The 13672-nt window shown below is 36.5% G+C and overlaps 1 protein-coding gene across 1 annotated transcript in view; it reads left to right on the top strand.

The window, feature by feature from the left end:
- Positions 1 to 13672, top strand: part of sema6b (sema domain, transmembrane domain (TM), and cytoplasmic domain, (semaphorin) 6B) — a 195888-nt gene that overhangs the window by 92227 nt on the left and 89989 nt on the right. The window contains exons 2-3 of the mRNA XM_015370359.1: positions 3158 to 3285; positions 5386 to 5500. Of these exons, the coding sequence (XP_015225845.1) occupies positions 3177 to 3285; positions 5386 to 5500 (224 nt within the window). The 5' untranslated portion in view covers positions 3158 to 3176. The remainder of the gene's footprint in view (positions 1 to 3157; positions 3286 to 5385; positions 5501 to 13672) is intronic.

Consider the following 13672-nt stretch of genomic DNA (forward strand, 5'->3'; position numbering starts at 1 on the left):
TTCTCTCCATTATCCGGTATTATACAAATACCTCCTTTGTAGCAACAATGACCTCAGAAATATTGTATCTAACTTTTCACCTGCCTTTCAGATCCTTAAAAAGACACAAAAATTGAGGCTGCAGTTTAGTTTCAAATTTGGAAAATCAGTTTGTATGTGATAAACGTTTACATCTCCATCTCCCCCATCCTTGAATTTGTACAAGTTGTTCATTAGAACATTATCCGTTCACTGATGAATGCACACATTCTTAAAGGATCTGCTTTGTACATACAAACTGTCTGAAGATCAGACCCTAAGTATAGAAACAGAACAAGAATAAGATGGTGATGTACTGTTTAAAGCAATCTGATCTCTCCTGAAAGATATATCAAAATGCCTGGAATTGGCTTTTTATAAAATTCCTGTGTTTAAAATGTGTTAGAATTAATTTTGTTTCATTATTTTGTAGCATGTTGTTTAGTGACAGGTGCTATCCATAAAAAAATAACTAACTTACTTTAATATACGGGTAACTTTAGAAAAAGCTTATTTGATTGGTCAGATTATAAAATAAGTCTAGGTGCTTATGCTCAAAATGTAATTCAACAATATATGCATTCATCTTTATTGCCTTATTTAAGTTGCAAATGTTGACCTCAGTAGTTGGTTTGTTTTATCAGGCATCACAGATTAACACACCTTTAGTACCACTGTGCTCCAAACCCTACGGTCATTAACTTAGTCACCAGAAAATTGCATTATCTAATGCAAACCAAACAATGAATAAAGCGGTCTGTAAACAACGAGCAAAACTAATGACAGCTCAGCTGGTCTGAAGTTTGAATCTCATGTTTTTTAATTATTCAAGTCTTCCACTCATGTATGGCTCTATATCCCATCTTTTCTTTTCCATCCATAAACAGTGACTAATAAGGGTTCCTGCATTTTATGTTGCTGTGTAATACACAGCTATAGCTGGGTAGAGAAACAAGCACACAAAAAAATGAGTTAAAAAAAGCATCACTTACCAGTCAGCTCAGCTTTAGAAGTCTGAATAATTGTTTGTTGCCATCTAAAACCTGTTTAAAGCTGCCAGTATAGGATGTCGTTTGGTCTAAATCCCTTTGCCTCTGTCACAAATGGATATCCTACAGCCAGGCAAGATTTAATTCTTTTTCTTTTATGAATGTCATTCTGAGACTCTGGCTGAAATTGTGCAGCAGGGCAGAATAAATAAAAGGGCTACTGCTTGTATATTTATTATGTGAAAGATTATGCCAGAATTGCTCAGTGACCTTGCAGATGCCTTCATCATTAAAGACTTTCTATTTTACAGCTGCTGGGGTCCATTGATCTTGACCTACAGATCTGATAACCACTAATGCATTTTTTTCTCGATATTTCTTGTTCTGCTCATGTTTCACAAATTAAGTAGACCAAACCAAACTAATTTTGTTCATTTATATACAGTAAAAGCCAAACATCTCTCTCATTCCCATGGACAAGAAAATAAATCTTGCTGTTAAATTGTATCCTGTGCTGCATGAAAACTTTGCTAACATTATTTAAACTTAGAATTAAATAATCTACTTATTAAAACCACTTAGCAGGTTTGATATTCAATGTTTTTTGGACTGACCATACCTTACTCAGAAGTTGGACAAATGGAGCATTATAATATAATTAGGCCTGTGATGGTAGGTTCTATTAAAAACAACATTTATAGTAAGTGGCCAAACTTTCATTTACAATTCCTAAACCTTTAGATTAGATTAGATGAGCTTTATTGATCTCACAGCGAAGAAATTCACTTGTCACATATTGGCATAGAAGTCAAAGAAGGTGCAAACAAGGAGGAAAAAGGTGCATTAAGAATAAACAGTAAACAATATATATACAGTATATCCAGGTATATACAGTATATCAAGATAAATAAGGATTAAGGTGCAAGTGTACATGTATCGCACACAATGAAAAACAAAATAAAATTAAGAAATAAAAAATAAAAATATGTACAATCCGGATGGCTTATATAAATGCATAAACTGATCACACCCCTTTGGGACAGCATATCCTTAAAGTATCCACTGACTTGTATTTGCATAGTTTCGCACAGTGCACATCTGTGACCACAGTAAAATGCCTTTATATTTTGCATAAAGAAATTCAACTTTGACTATTCAAATGTTGCAATTGTGCGTGACTGTAAGAAATGTTTTGTGTTTCTAGTGGTAGAATAAAGAGTTGTCAACAAGTTTCTCAACAGGATGACTGCCTTTTTAGGAATCTTCAGAGTATTGTGTACGCAGTTTTGGTAAAAACACAAATTAATGCCAACAGCTAAAGAGAAAGCTGACACATTCTTAAACATGAGTCAGTCACAGCCTGACAAAATGCCCTTTTGGAAGCACAGAGCTACTGTTGAAGCAGAATCAGAACATGGAGGCTGTGATTAGCCACTTTATATCCTTAGAGGTTTGTGGCCGAAGTCAGTAGCAGCCCCAGAAGCTTTTCCCCAAAGAGACAGAGCTCAAGAGTCATTTTCTAGATTGATAGTGGATGGCAATTTCATTTGGGTATCATTTATATTTCCACATGAATTACATCCCAGAACCTGCATGTGTCTTAGTGCTGCTTGATAAAAAACACCATCAGTTTAAGTTCGGCTGTGGCGGAGGGATGATTTGTGTAGCTGGAAGGCCTTTAATTTAAGTAAACCACCACTCCCCCCACTCTCTCTCAGTCAGTCGCTTTCATATCCTAGATAATGCCTGACGTCTGGAGCTCTTCACTCACTTGGCTCCTTTGGATATTTGGTTTCATCCGTGTAAATGCCATATATCTTTTTCCCCCGGTTTTACCCGAGATCTTTAGCCACTCCTCTGCTCTCATGTGTCTGCCTCAAAGGTTCTAGATGTGTCATAGTGGTGTGATGATTGATGCCAGAGTGATCTGGCTGCATTCAGAGCTGACTTGACAGTTCTAACACAGAGGATGTCTTAATCCCTGAGTTGAGGAGGCCACTTATCTCCCTGCACATCTGAGCATGGATATAGAGAATACAAGGAATAAAAGGAAGCAGCGTCAGTACAGGAACCCAGCCCGATTGTAAGATAGTTTAATTTTGCTTTGTCATGAACTCACTTATTTAATATACTTTTTTATGTGTTTACAGAATCAACAGTTGTGTTACGATGGCAGCAGGGGCCTCTCGCTGCTTGTTCCTGATGTGTTGGTTCCTCCGAACAGCCAGCCTTGCATTCCCAGAGGAACCTGGACCTGTGAACTTCATCCCCGCTGAAGGTAATGACCTCCTGCCTTTTCTGCCTTGTAGACTCTTATTCCCTTGTGTGCACTTTCTCATAAGACACAGTGTTAAGTTCTGGGCTGCAGCCAAACACGCATTGTGATGAATTGAGAGGGTAGGGGCATGAAGTAAGGTCACGGTAAAGGTCGCAAAGGTCACACTGGCTCTCACACGAAGCGTGTTGACTGGTATCCAGGTCAGGCAGCTTGGGGCCACCTCCAGGACTGAGGACATGCCTGTAAGATGGAGCTCTAACATTCATGAGTTCCCCTCGCGGCCATGCTTAGACCCTCCAGAGACGCAGTTCCTCCAGCTTTCAGACTCTGTGTCTCCAGATCAGCTTAGCAGTCTCCAGCTCTGACCAGACTTTGATTGATTACAGTTCAATAACACTGACTGATGGTTTCCTAACCAAGTCCGGACCCTTCCCAAGCATCAATACAGAGCAGACATTGTCAGGCTGCTGAACTCCACACTGGATCAGCTTAATTAGAGATGGCAGCTTTCACCAACAGCCCAAGAATGAATGAATAACTTTGTTTTAGACAATGCAGTGAAATTACAAATGTAGCACTTAGACGTATAATTAATGACTTATATACATTGCATTTATCTTTTATTGCTTATGTCTAAAGAGGGGTATGAATAAAACAGTTACAGAGAGACAATAGACCAGTGTACAGAATAATAGGAAAAGATTTGAAAAATACATGATCAAATGGAAATTTATTTGTAGAAGAAAGGCTACAAAAAAGAAACAATTCTACATAAATGATACATATCGAATATGACAGTTGCAGTGATGTTATCTTCTTCTTTCTATCCTCATGTTATTATTGTTTACTGTTTAGAACTATTTTGCTGCTCAGATATCTTGTAAAGATCTATTATAGGAAATATAATATATTACATGTAACGGATGCATTTTAGGTAATCATCCCTAAAATATTAAGTTATTTTTACAAAGAAACCGGATGACCAAGGGCTACCTTACAATTGCTGACCACAGGATATTGTAAAGCCCAGTTTGAACGTATTGCAAGAAGGAAGAATGTAGTCTTATTTTGGAGAAACACTAGAAACATCTGTCAAACCTATCTTATCTTGCATTTCTTAAAATTTATGAGTTTTTTTGATTTTTTTTTCGGGTTTTTAGGTGCTTTAAGATGTATGAAGAATACAGTAACCAATGGTTGATTGACCCTAAGATTCCTGGTCTGTCATCTTGAACCAGACTCTTTTCAAGTTTGGATATTTAGTTAAACGGAAAGATGTTTGTTTGAGAAGATCCCAGTAGTTTATGAAGTAATCAGACCAAAACAATGGCAACAATGAATACTCCTTTGATGCTTAAAACTCCTTCAGTCTTCTTCACATCTACAGTAGAAGCTTGAATGATTTGTGGACTCATTATATTTGAACTGAACTGTACGTTTAGAGTTTAAATTCAATAAAATGTATACAATTTACATGTAAATAAATAGAGAGAAACTCTTTTTGTATAGGAATGGATAATCTGTAACCGTTCATGCTGCTGGTTATATCCACCTTTGTCATAAAAGATTTGGGTAAACAGCCTAAAAAAATAATGAAATCAGACAAAGTACAAAGGTTGCAAAGATCAAGGGAGATGAACTGAGTTTAGAGAAGGATATAAAAAAGTAATGATGGTAGAGCAGAGGGCTGATGAAAGGATATCAGATGAAAACTTTCTCTGCACCTAGAGCGAAGGTCAAAGCAGATAGCTCTATAGATTCTCATCTGAAATCCAACCTATTTTGTTATAGCTCAACTCTTCTTTTTCTCTTCACTCTTTTTTCTCTACATATTCTTGGACATGTTTCATCTTTTATTCCTTGCTTTTCATGTAAGCTTACTTTGTCCTCAACATAACCAAAACAAAGTCTTATGAAATACTGAAGATGTTAATGTTTGCAAGTCTGTTTTTTAATCATTTGATCCCTCTATTGGAACATCAATTACTGTACAGCTAAACGAGAAAGAAACAACAGTAAATGCTAAATCCTAATGTTCCATTTTTAGGAATGGCACTTTAATATCAGCTGTTGTATATGTTTCCTGTCATTGTCCAATAGTGGTGAGAAGATACCCTGTGTTTCTGGGTCGACCACACCGAACATGGCAGAGGCAGGAGCCACTGCACATCCAGAGGATCATCCAAGTCAACCGGACGCTCTACATTGGTGCCAGGTACAAACAATGCTAACGCATACAGTGCTATGTATACAGAGCCATTCTAGTAAGCCTATTGTAGTACCTCTAACAGGCATTTCAAAAGGTTTAATATCCCTTAAGCTTTGTTACGTTTCCACCAAGTTACAACCTCATAAAATAATGGCTCATGAGTATTTTGTGTTGTAGTAAAACACAAAGGTCCAAAAAAATAGATACATTTAAAAAAGTTTAGGACATTTTTAGAGTAAAAAGTTGGAAAAGTGTGTACTTTGGTCTTAACTCTCCATTTGTAGCACAGGCTTTTTTTCCCTAGATCATTTTAGAGTAATTTTCCGGCTGAGACATCTTGCCAATCTCAATTTTTTTGCGTTTTATTTCCCCTATTTAGCTCCATCTATGTTTTCATAAACTATATTCATCTTGTGTGATGCTGCATTTCCATGCAGCATCACAGCATGACTGCTGCTTTACAAAAGTATATATGTGTGTATATATTTGTTCAGATTTGGCTTTCTGCCACATAGCCATATGAATGGAGCCTTTTGGTGGCCCTTCTTCTACAAGTTTGCGTTGCTCCCCTTATGGCTTTCAAAGAATTGCAAACAAACATACAGCTTTCTTTAAATAATGTTCTTCCATATTGCCATAACAGAGCAAATTTGTGGAGTGCAAAGCTAACAGAATAAGATTTTCCAACCTGTGTCTCTCCAGAGTAACTATTGGTCTTTTGGGTTCTTCTCTGATTTATACGCTCCTTACCTGGTTTGTCAGTTTAGTTAGGGATCTCTAAAGGTTTATATTTGTAAATATTAAACCTTAAACTTTTCTAAAACTTTATCTGTAGAATTTCTGATGGTTTCAGTTCTCTTCATTATTGAGTTGGAGGGAAAATGAAAAATAATATATCTTAATCTAAGTAACGTGTCACTGTTTTAGTAATGCAACCCTCAGAAACATATTTTGCTGAAAAACCCCACCACATTGCCTATTGAACGTGCATATGTTTGGATGTTCTCTGCTGCAACTCCACAAATATCTAAAAATTCAGAAGAAAAAAGTACTTTCACCTAGCTATCGGATGAAGATTTTCTGCAGACAAAAAAGCCTGTATCAGTATGAAAGCTCTGTTTTTCTCACAGTGAGCGCGATGGCCTTTCATTTGGCAGGCAGAATAAAGGATCTCATTACATTACATTCAGCTCTGCTGAGTTGCTTCTTTTCACAATGCTTTACCTTTTGAAATTAGCTTTTTTTTTTCCTTTTCTGACTGTTTATGTTGTAACTGCTCCCATGAGTCTATAAATGAAAGTTCTGTAAAATTGTTTGATTTTTTTTAAAATCCATTGAGGCCTAATATATCTCTAAATCCACAATAAGACAGCTAAATAAAATAAATCGAAACCTTTAAAATCTTCAAAAAAAATTTTTTTTTTACTCCTGGATTAGAGTATACACAGATAGACACTTTCATATTAAAGTTACTTCTTGATTGTTGTTTGCATTGAATTTGTATTTCATATCAAAATAGAATAGAGTAGAATAGAAAATCCCTTTATTGTCCCACAATGTGGAAATGGTAGTGTTACAGCAGCAAAGGTTAAAGCAGAAGTGGTCACAAAATGTGGACCTTAGAAAGTGTATAAAGATCAGGGAATAAGTGACAGAGTTAAGGAAATAAACAAATAAGTACTGTACTGTACAGTGTTTTTTTTTTTTTACAATATAAATGTTCTGTATCTGGAGAGTAAATAATCAATATACAGCTCTGAACATTTTTAGTAAGTAATGGATATGTAAAAAAATAACAGCAACATCAGAGATGTGCAAAAGGACTGCAGTATGTTATATAAGAGACTTAAGACAGAAACTGTGCAAAAATCAGCGTGAATGTAAAAACTTATTGAGGTTGTTGGGAACAGTGATGGTTATAAAGCCTTAAAGCTGCAGGGAGGAAGGATCTGTGATAACACTTATTAGTGCCTTTAGAGCGCCAGGAGTTTTACGGTTCTGCAACAGCTTCATGCATGGGGTGGTAGACATTATCCAACAGAGATGTTATTTTAGTTAGGGTCCTAAAATAAAATAAAAGGAGAAAAAATAAATGCAACAGTTTCAAATTTTTGTCTCTCAAAATATAGAGGAGTACACCGGGTAATTAGATACTATGACAGATGAATTTAAATTTTGCCATTTCTTATGCTGCCTCTTGAATCTTTCAGCAGGTATTTTAAACATCAGTCTTGTGTTTGTTAATATTTCATTCTTTGCTTTTATTCAATATTACAGGATGAAGCAGTCTTCTAGCAAACTAAAGTGCTAACATCCATGTGAAAGGCATATGAACTTTAGCTTTAATCCTCAACTATCAACACAATATTGGTCAATATTTGGGTCATTCTGTTGTAAGAGCAAAAAGCAAGCCATTATTTTTCTAAGGTTGCACAGCTTGCGGGGGAAAAAGGCTGCATTCGGTTTGAAACCCTGCTCAGCCAAAACACCTCTCGTCCTCCCGCTTTGTCAGACATGGACAAGGTGCAAAGAACATTGTGCAGGGTAGTACAGGGTTTTTAAAGGCCCTCTTTCTACCCAAATTGTAATTTCTTGTTCTTAACCCAAGCATGTTATTTTTAAATGATTAGCATTTCTGCAGAGAAGTCCTGATACTTGAGTATAAAAAAGAAAAACACAGAGATCTCACGGAGAACTTTAATAAAAATGATCTTCATTTGAGCAGTATGTTAAATTGTATTGACTTAATCCTCAGAAAAGAAAGTTAGTTTTATTTTTACCAACCTAAGGTGACATGGTTCTTAAAGTGACTGATGTCATTAGTCTCTCTCACATCCTCAGAGTAATTGTAACCTTGCAGCCTTTAAATGTTAAAATAGGTGTTTGGAACTGACTAACCTTTCACACGTCTCATAATCTGTCGTAGCCTGTCCAGAATAATTGGTGCGGTTGTTTTAGAAATAACATGTGTCCCAAATTGCAAATGCCACTCCTCATTTATAAGGAAATCTGGCCGAGTAGGAGCATCTGAGGGCATTTTTTTTTGTTGGCCGACAAATGACAGGTCAAGTATGTTCTTGTTTTGTCTCAATCGGATGATGTCCTCCACATGTGTGTCAGCCTTGGGAATGCGCTAATCCTGAACAGGCTGCAAGCAGGGTGGTCATGATAGTGAGCAACGATAAATGGTTCATTGTAGTTTAAACAGCCCATATAAATCTTCAATTTCTGTGACCAAAGTCATCAGTTGGACTAAACCTGTATGGATAACTGATAGTATAATCCAAATCAGTTTTTTTCCTGAAAGATAAGTTGATACATTCCAAAAGGTGGAGTGTGGTCAAGGAAATGACCCAGTCCTTGGCCCCCAGCCGTTCTCCTGTGACACGGTAGTAAATTTATCAAACTATGTAACATAGCTGCAGCCGTTCTGTCTGCACTGGGATGGTCCATAAGCTAAAACACGCATATTTTTGAACAGACTGCTAATAAAACTGTCCGAGACAACCAAAGCTACTGCAAGCTGGAAGGTCTGCGCTAAAATATAATCAGAACCATGAACCGAGTTACAAAATGTTCATTGTGATTTACAGTGGTGAAATATTCCCCTAACTAGGTAATGGGATATGAATGTTTCAACAGAGCTCATGATAGTAAAATACTTTATTACTTTTACAGCAATAAATTGGAAGCAGGGGCCAAAGGTATAGTGCTGTGAAAAAATATTTGCTCACTTAAAAATTTGTGCTGCTTGTGCATTTTTGTCACCCATTTCACCTAATACACTTTTGCTTCTCTGGGCCTCTGAATACTTTTTAAAGATGTTTTTTTTTTTATTAATCTATTCTTTCCATTCTTCTTCCTCTTCTATTCTTTTTTTTTTGCAAATATAACATGTTATTTTTCATCAGACATGATTTTGGCCATTTCACTCCTTCACAGAAACCTTTTTGCTCTCTCTTTTTGATAATTGCTTTATAACCTCTGGCCTTAGCTAAGGTAAGAGAGGTCTACAGTGGATCTGGTGAGTCCTTGGAAGGCTCACCTCTCCATTTTTGGATACGTGCTCTAATTGTGGCTTTCGTCAATCTAATCATTTAGAGGTCATAATATAATCTCTCAAGACAGATAGACGTTGCTAGCTTTTGCAAGCACAAAATTTCATTAATACTTTACATCAGTGGTCTATAATTCCCCTCATCAATGTCTAGGGTCATGTACCTTTAGATGTGTCTTTGTTTCAACATATTTTAGTCAAATTATCAGGTCATTAGCAGGATAATTCAAATGGCTGATCATTGATCAGGTGTGCGGAAGCAGGGAAACATCTCAAAGTTGCGGGACACTGGACTTCGAGGAGTGGAATTAGAAAAAACTTGCTTGATGGAAATAGACCAGGTTTTTCCCCTTGGTCAAACATCTTGTCAATACAGGCAGAAAAACAACAAATTGCCAAAGAACACAAGTGTACCACAGATTAAGATTAAAACGAGATAACCAATTGTTTACATGTACACCATGCAATTTGGAAAATTCCAAATATGGAAACATGCCTCCTACCTTTTTAGTTTATAAAGAATAGTTTAACCTTCTTAATGTTTTCACACTGTTTGCATTTAAGAGATTTCTCTACTCTACATATATAACAGTATGAAAAAAAGGAGAAAATCTTGAGCTTATTCAAAGCTTAAAAGAAATAGACACATGTGGAAGCAAGTGTTAGCCAGGTTGGCAAGCTAGTGTTAAAATGCACAATGAATAAATAAGTAGCTGTAGAGGCAGGTTATAGCTGCCAAAAGCTCATATGAAGTGCAAGGCCTGATAAGACTCCCCAATCATCCCTGAATCCTGTCACCATTAGCATAGCTTCTCCTGAGACTGCAAGCAGAGCTAAATCCCTGCTGCAAGCACCTGCTGAGAGGAGCTACCCCTCCCTGTTCTATTTCCAGCCATCCTAAATGAAATTAAACTACGTATTTGCCTGCTGCCAGGTGGGAGTAAGCACCTTGCTGCGTTAAGCTGTTTCATTGCTGTAAAGATGAGCAGCTGTGAATGCTGAGGGTGCCAGTTCTCATCCACACCCAAAAGGCTAATCTATGCAAACATGAACAAGTTTAAGTTTTTATATTTGACAATATGCATGGAAATAGCCAACTCTAGTTCCAATTGGGCAATGACTATAACTGCGTATGAGTCTGCTGGAGCTGCCAGGTTGGAGGTCGGTTATTAGCCCACAGATGCTGACCTCAGATGTCAACAGAGGCCCTGCTCAGGGCACAGGCAGGTCAAATGTTTCATGGCAGACAGCTACGATGAAACTTGGTTGTTATAAACATTGGAAAACTAGGAGGTCCCAGCTGTCAGTCTGATGGGCCTGAAGAACTAGGCTCTGAATGCAGACAGGGCTCTGATTGAAAGACAGACCAACACAGGTGAAGTGAGAAATACAAATAATACATGCATTTGAGTCTTTGGAAGGTTTGGAATTGCAAAATTGAGCTGAAATCTAGAGTTTTTTACTTGACTTTTAAATAAAATGTCTTATTAGTTGTTCAATATTTTAGTCTTTAGGGTCAGCCAAAAGACCGGGACACAAAATAGTTACTTCCTCACTGTGTTTTATGGGAATTGGAGCAACCCTGCAAGGCTTAAGCAGTGAAGAAAATGGCTAGGCGATAACTTATTAATTCTAAAACACAGAATACATTTAATTTGTCTTCCCAACGCTTGCTTAGAAGTTGTCATATTGTAGGGAAGGTAAGGATTTTTTTTTCCCAAAATAAACTCCATGGTTCATTGATGATTATCATTTTTCTAAGTTTGAGCGCCCAGCCCTCTTAGTCCTAATGTTACTGAATGTACTGTTTATTAGAATACATTTTTATTTTAACCGTTATGAGAGTTGGTTGTCTTTGGTCTGTCAAGATTATTAATAGTAAAGAATAATATTTTCTTTATCTCAAAAAACAACTTAAATACCTCATTCTTTTATATTTAAGCCATCCTTGTATAACCCTTTAGACCAACTTATCCTCCTGTGTACTAGAAAGCCTTTCTGCAGTTCACATGCACCGCAATGCAGCAGCTAGTAAGAAAGACAGGAGAATCTCAAAGAAAAATGTGGGGCTTTAGAGGTCTTGACCTCAGCTCTGCTGTTGTCTGGCTGAGCTATAAGAAGAGGGTTCACTAGGTGGTCAAGTAAAAATTTAGGAAATGTTGACAGTTTATCTGGACAAATATGTAAGCTTTTTAATACCAAGGTCAGAGAGGTTGAGGCTATTAATAATGTGTGACAGGTAATGGGGAGACACCAGTTATGAATACAAAAACAATGTCTGACAGAATGAAACCTAAAACCTGATGTAAATTTTCAGGGCAAATTGAGCTAATGAGGATGAGAGGAGTAATGGGTTCATAGTGTCTGCTGGGGGAGAACAGTCACTTCCTTGGTTTAACTCACATCTGGTGAAGAGATCACTACTATGAAAATACTCAATCTATCACCAAGAGAACTTTTATGAACCACTGCACTTTGGAAGTTAATGCAAACTTTTACTTCTCCTAGATTAAGAAATAAGATGCATCAGACAGCGTTATTACAGTTAGAGTAACAGCATAAAAACCTTTGGGAGAGTAGAATAAGAGTGAATGCATTGGTTTGATTTACTCATCAATAATTGGATGCTGGGACATGGCGATAAATATACGAAAACTAGGTCACATCAGTGACATGCTGTAATCAAAGCTGAAAGTAATCCAATAAAATATTAAACTGTTTTTCCTAACTGAGAGAAATTATCCTGCAGTATCTAAACTGTAGCGAAGCTTAAGCAGAGCAAGTTTTAAGATTCTTATCCCCCTTAAGCCTGTGCTCCCTCTTCCAAGGGTGCTGCAGCTGTTTTTGCAACAATAGTAAGCTTGTAGGTGACTAACTCTGAGACTGACACACACTTACAATATGTCAAGATCTTCATCTCACACAACTCTACAAGGCTATCTACTTTCTTCCAATATCCACCAACTACAGCTTTAACACCTTGCCAAAAAGTGCTCAGATAGGAAAAATACAATTTATGACCCATGATGGGTTTCGATGGGCCTTGTTTCAACAACATAAGTTGCAGCGCTGAATTATGCATTTCTCATGAAAGCCAACAAGACACTGAATTGGCCGCAGTCAATCCCATTAGCAAAACTCTGATCGTTTAAAGCTGACCACTCAATCAATTCCTCCAAAAACACCCGAAAACCAAGCAAAGCACATAAAATCTGTCCTACCTTTGCTGTTTTCTTTCATGAACAGATGTTTTCATCCAAATAAAAGTCAGTTTCTTAAATATATCAGACCAATAGTTTATTTTCAGCTAAAAGTTTTTTCTTTTCTCTGTATTACGGTACAGTAAAATGCCCATATTTGGAAACTACCTGTGTGCAAACTACAAAGACCTATGCTACTCTTGCATGTGATTCACTGGAGCTTCTGTCTATCTCAAATTGGTGCATATTATTGGATTCTGCAGAATGTGACTTCTCCTTTGCTTGTTGGATGGACACTAAAGTTGCTGCATATCTAACTAAGTTGTATTTGCAGTTTATCATATTTATTTCCTTAAGAAATAAATAAGAAGTTTTGTATATAAACATCCGTCTTTTTTTTTTTTTTTGTCAGAAGTTCGAATAATTTACTTTCAAATTTTCACTTCCACTTCATCCACCAGGACCTTTATGCCAGTTGATAACAAGATTAGCATTATAGGTAGTGTATAACTTGAGAAAAATCTTAAAAAGTATTAGTTTGCCTTTTAGGAAAATAAACCTGCAAACTTAAGAGGTTTACAAGATGGATTTTCGGTAAATATATCTTAATGTGTTCAAATGCATGCAAAGATTATTTTCTCCTACAATTTATTTCTGCCATGTTTTCAAACAGATGTTCACAATCAAGCTTAATGTAAATAAATTATTTCAAGATCATAGCATGGTCATAGCATTCTTGAGCTAGTTGAGCTATTTGGATGCCTGACCACATACATTTCGCCATATAAAATTCTTTAGTTGTATATAATAGTAGTAGTAATATTGAAATTTGCCATCCCTATAGTGATAATATATATATATATATATATATATATATATATATATATATATATATATATATATATATATATATATATATAT

This window comes from Cyprinodon variegatus, unplaced genomic scaffold, assembly GCF_000732505.1.
Source record: "Cyprinodon variegatus isolate N-32 unplaced genomic scaffold, C_variegatus-1.0 Scaffold45, whole genome shotgun sequence".
NCBI classification, from domain to species: domain Eukaryota; kingdom Metazoa; phylum Chordata; class Actinopteri; order Cyprinodontiformes; family Cyprinodontidae; genus Cyprinodon; species Cyprinodon variegatus.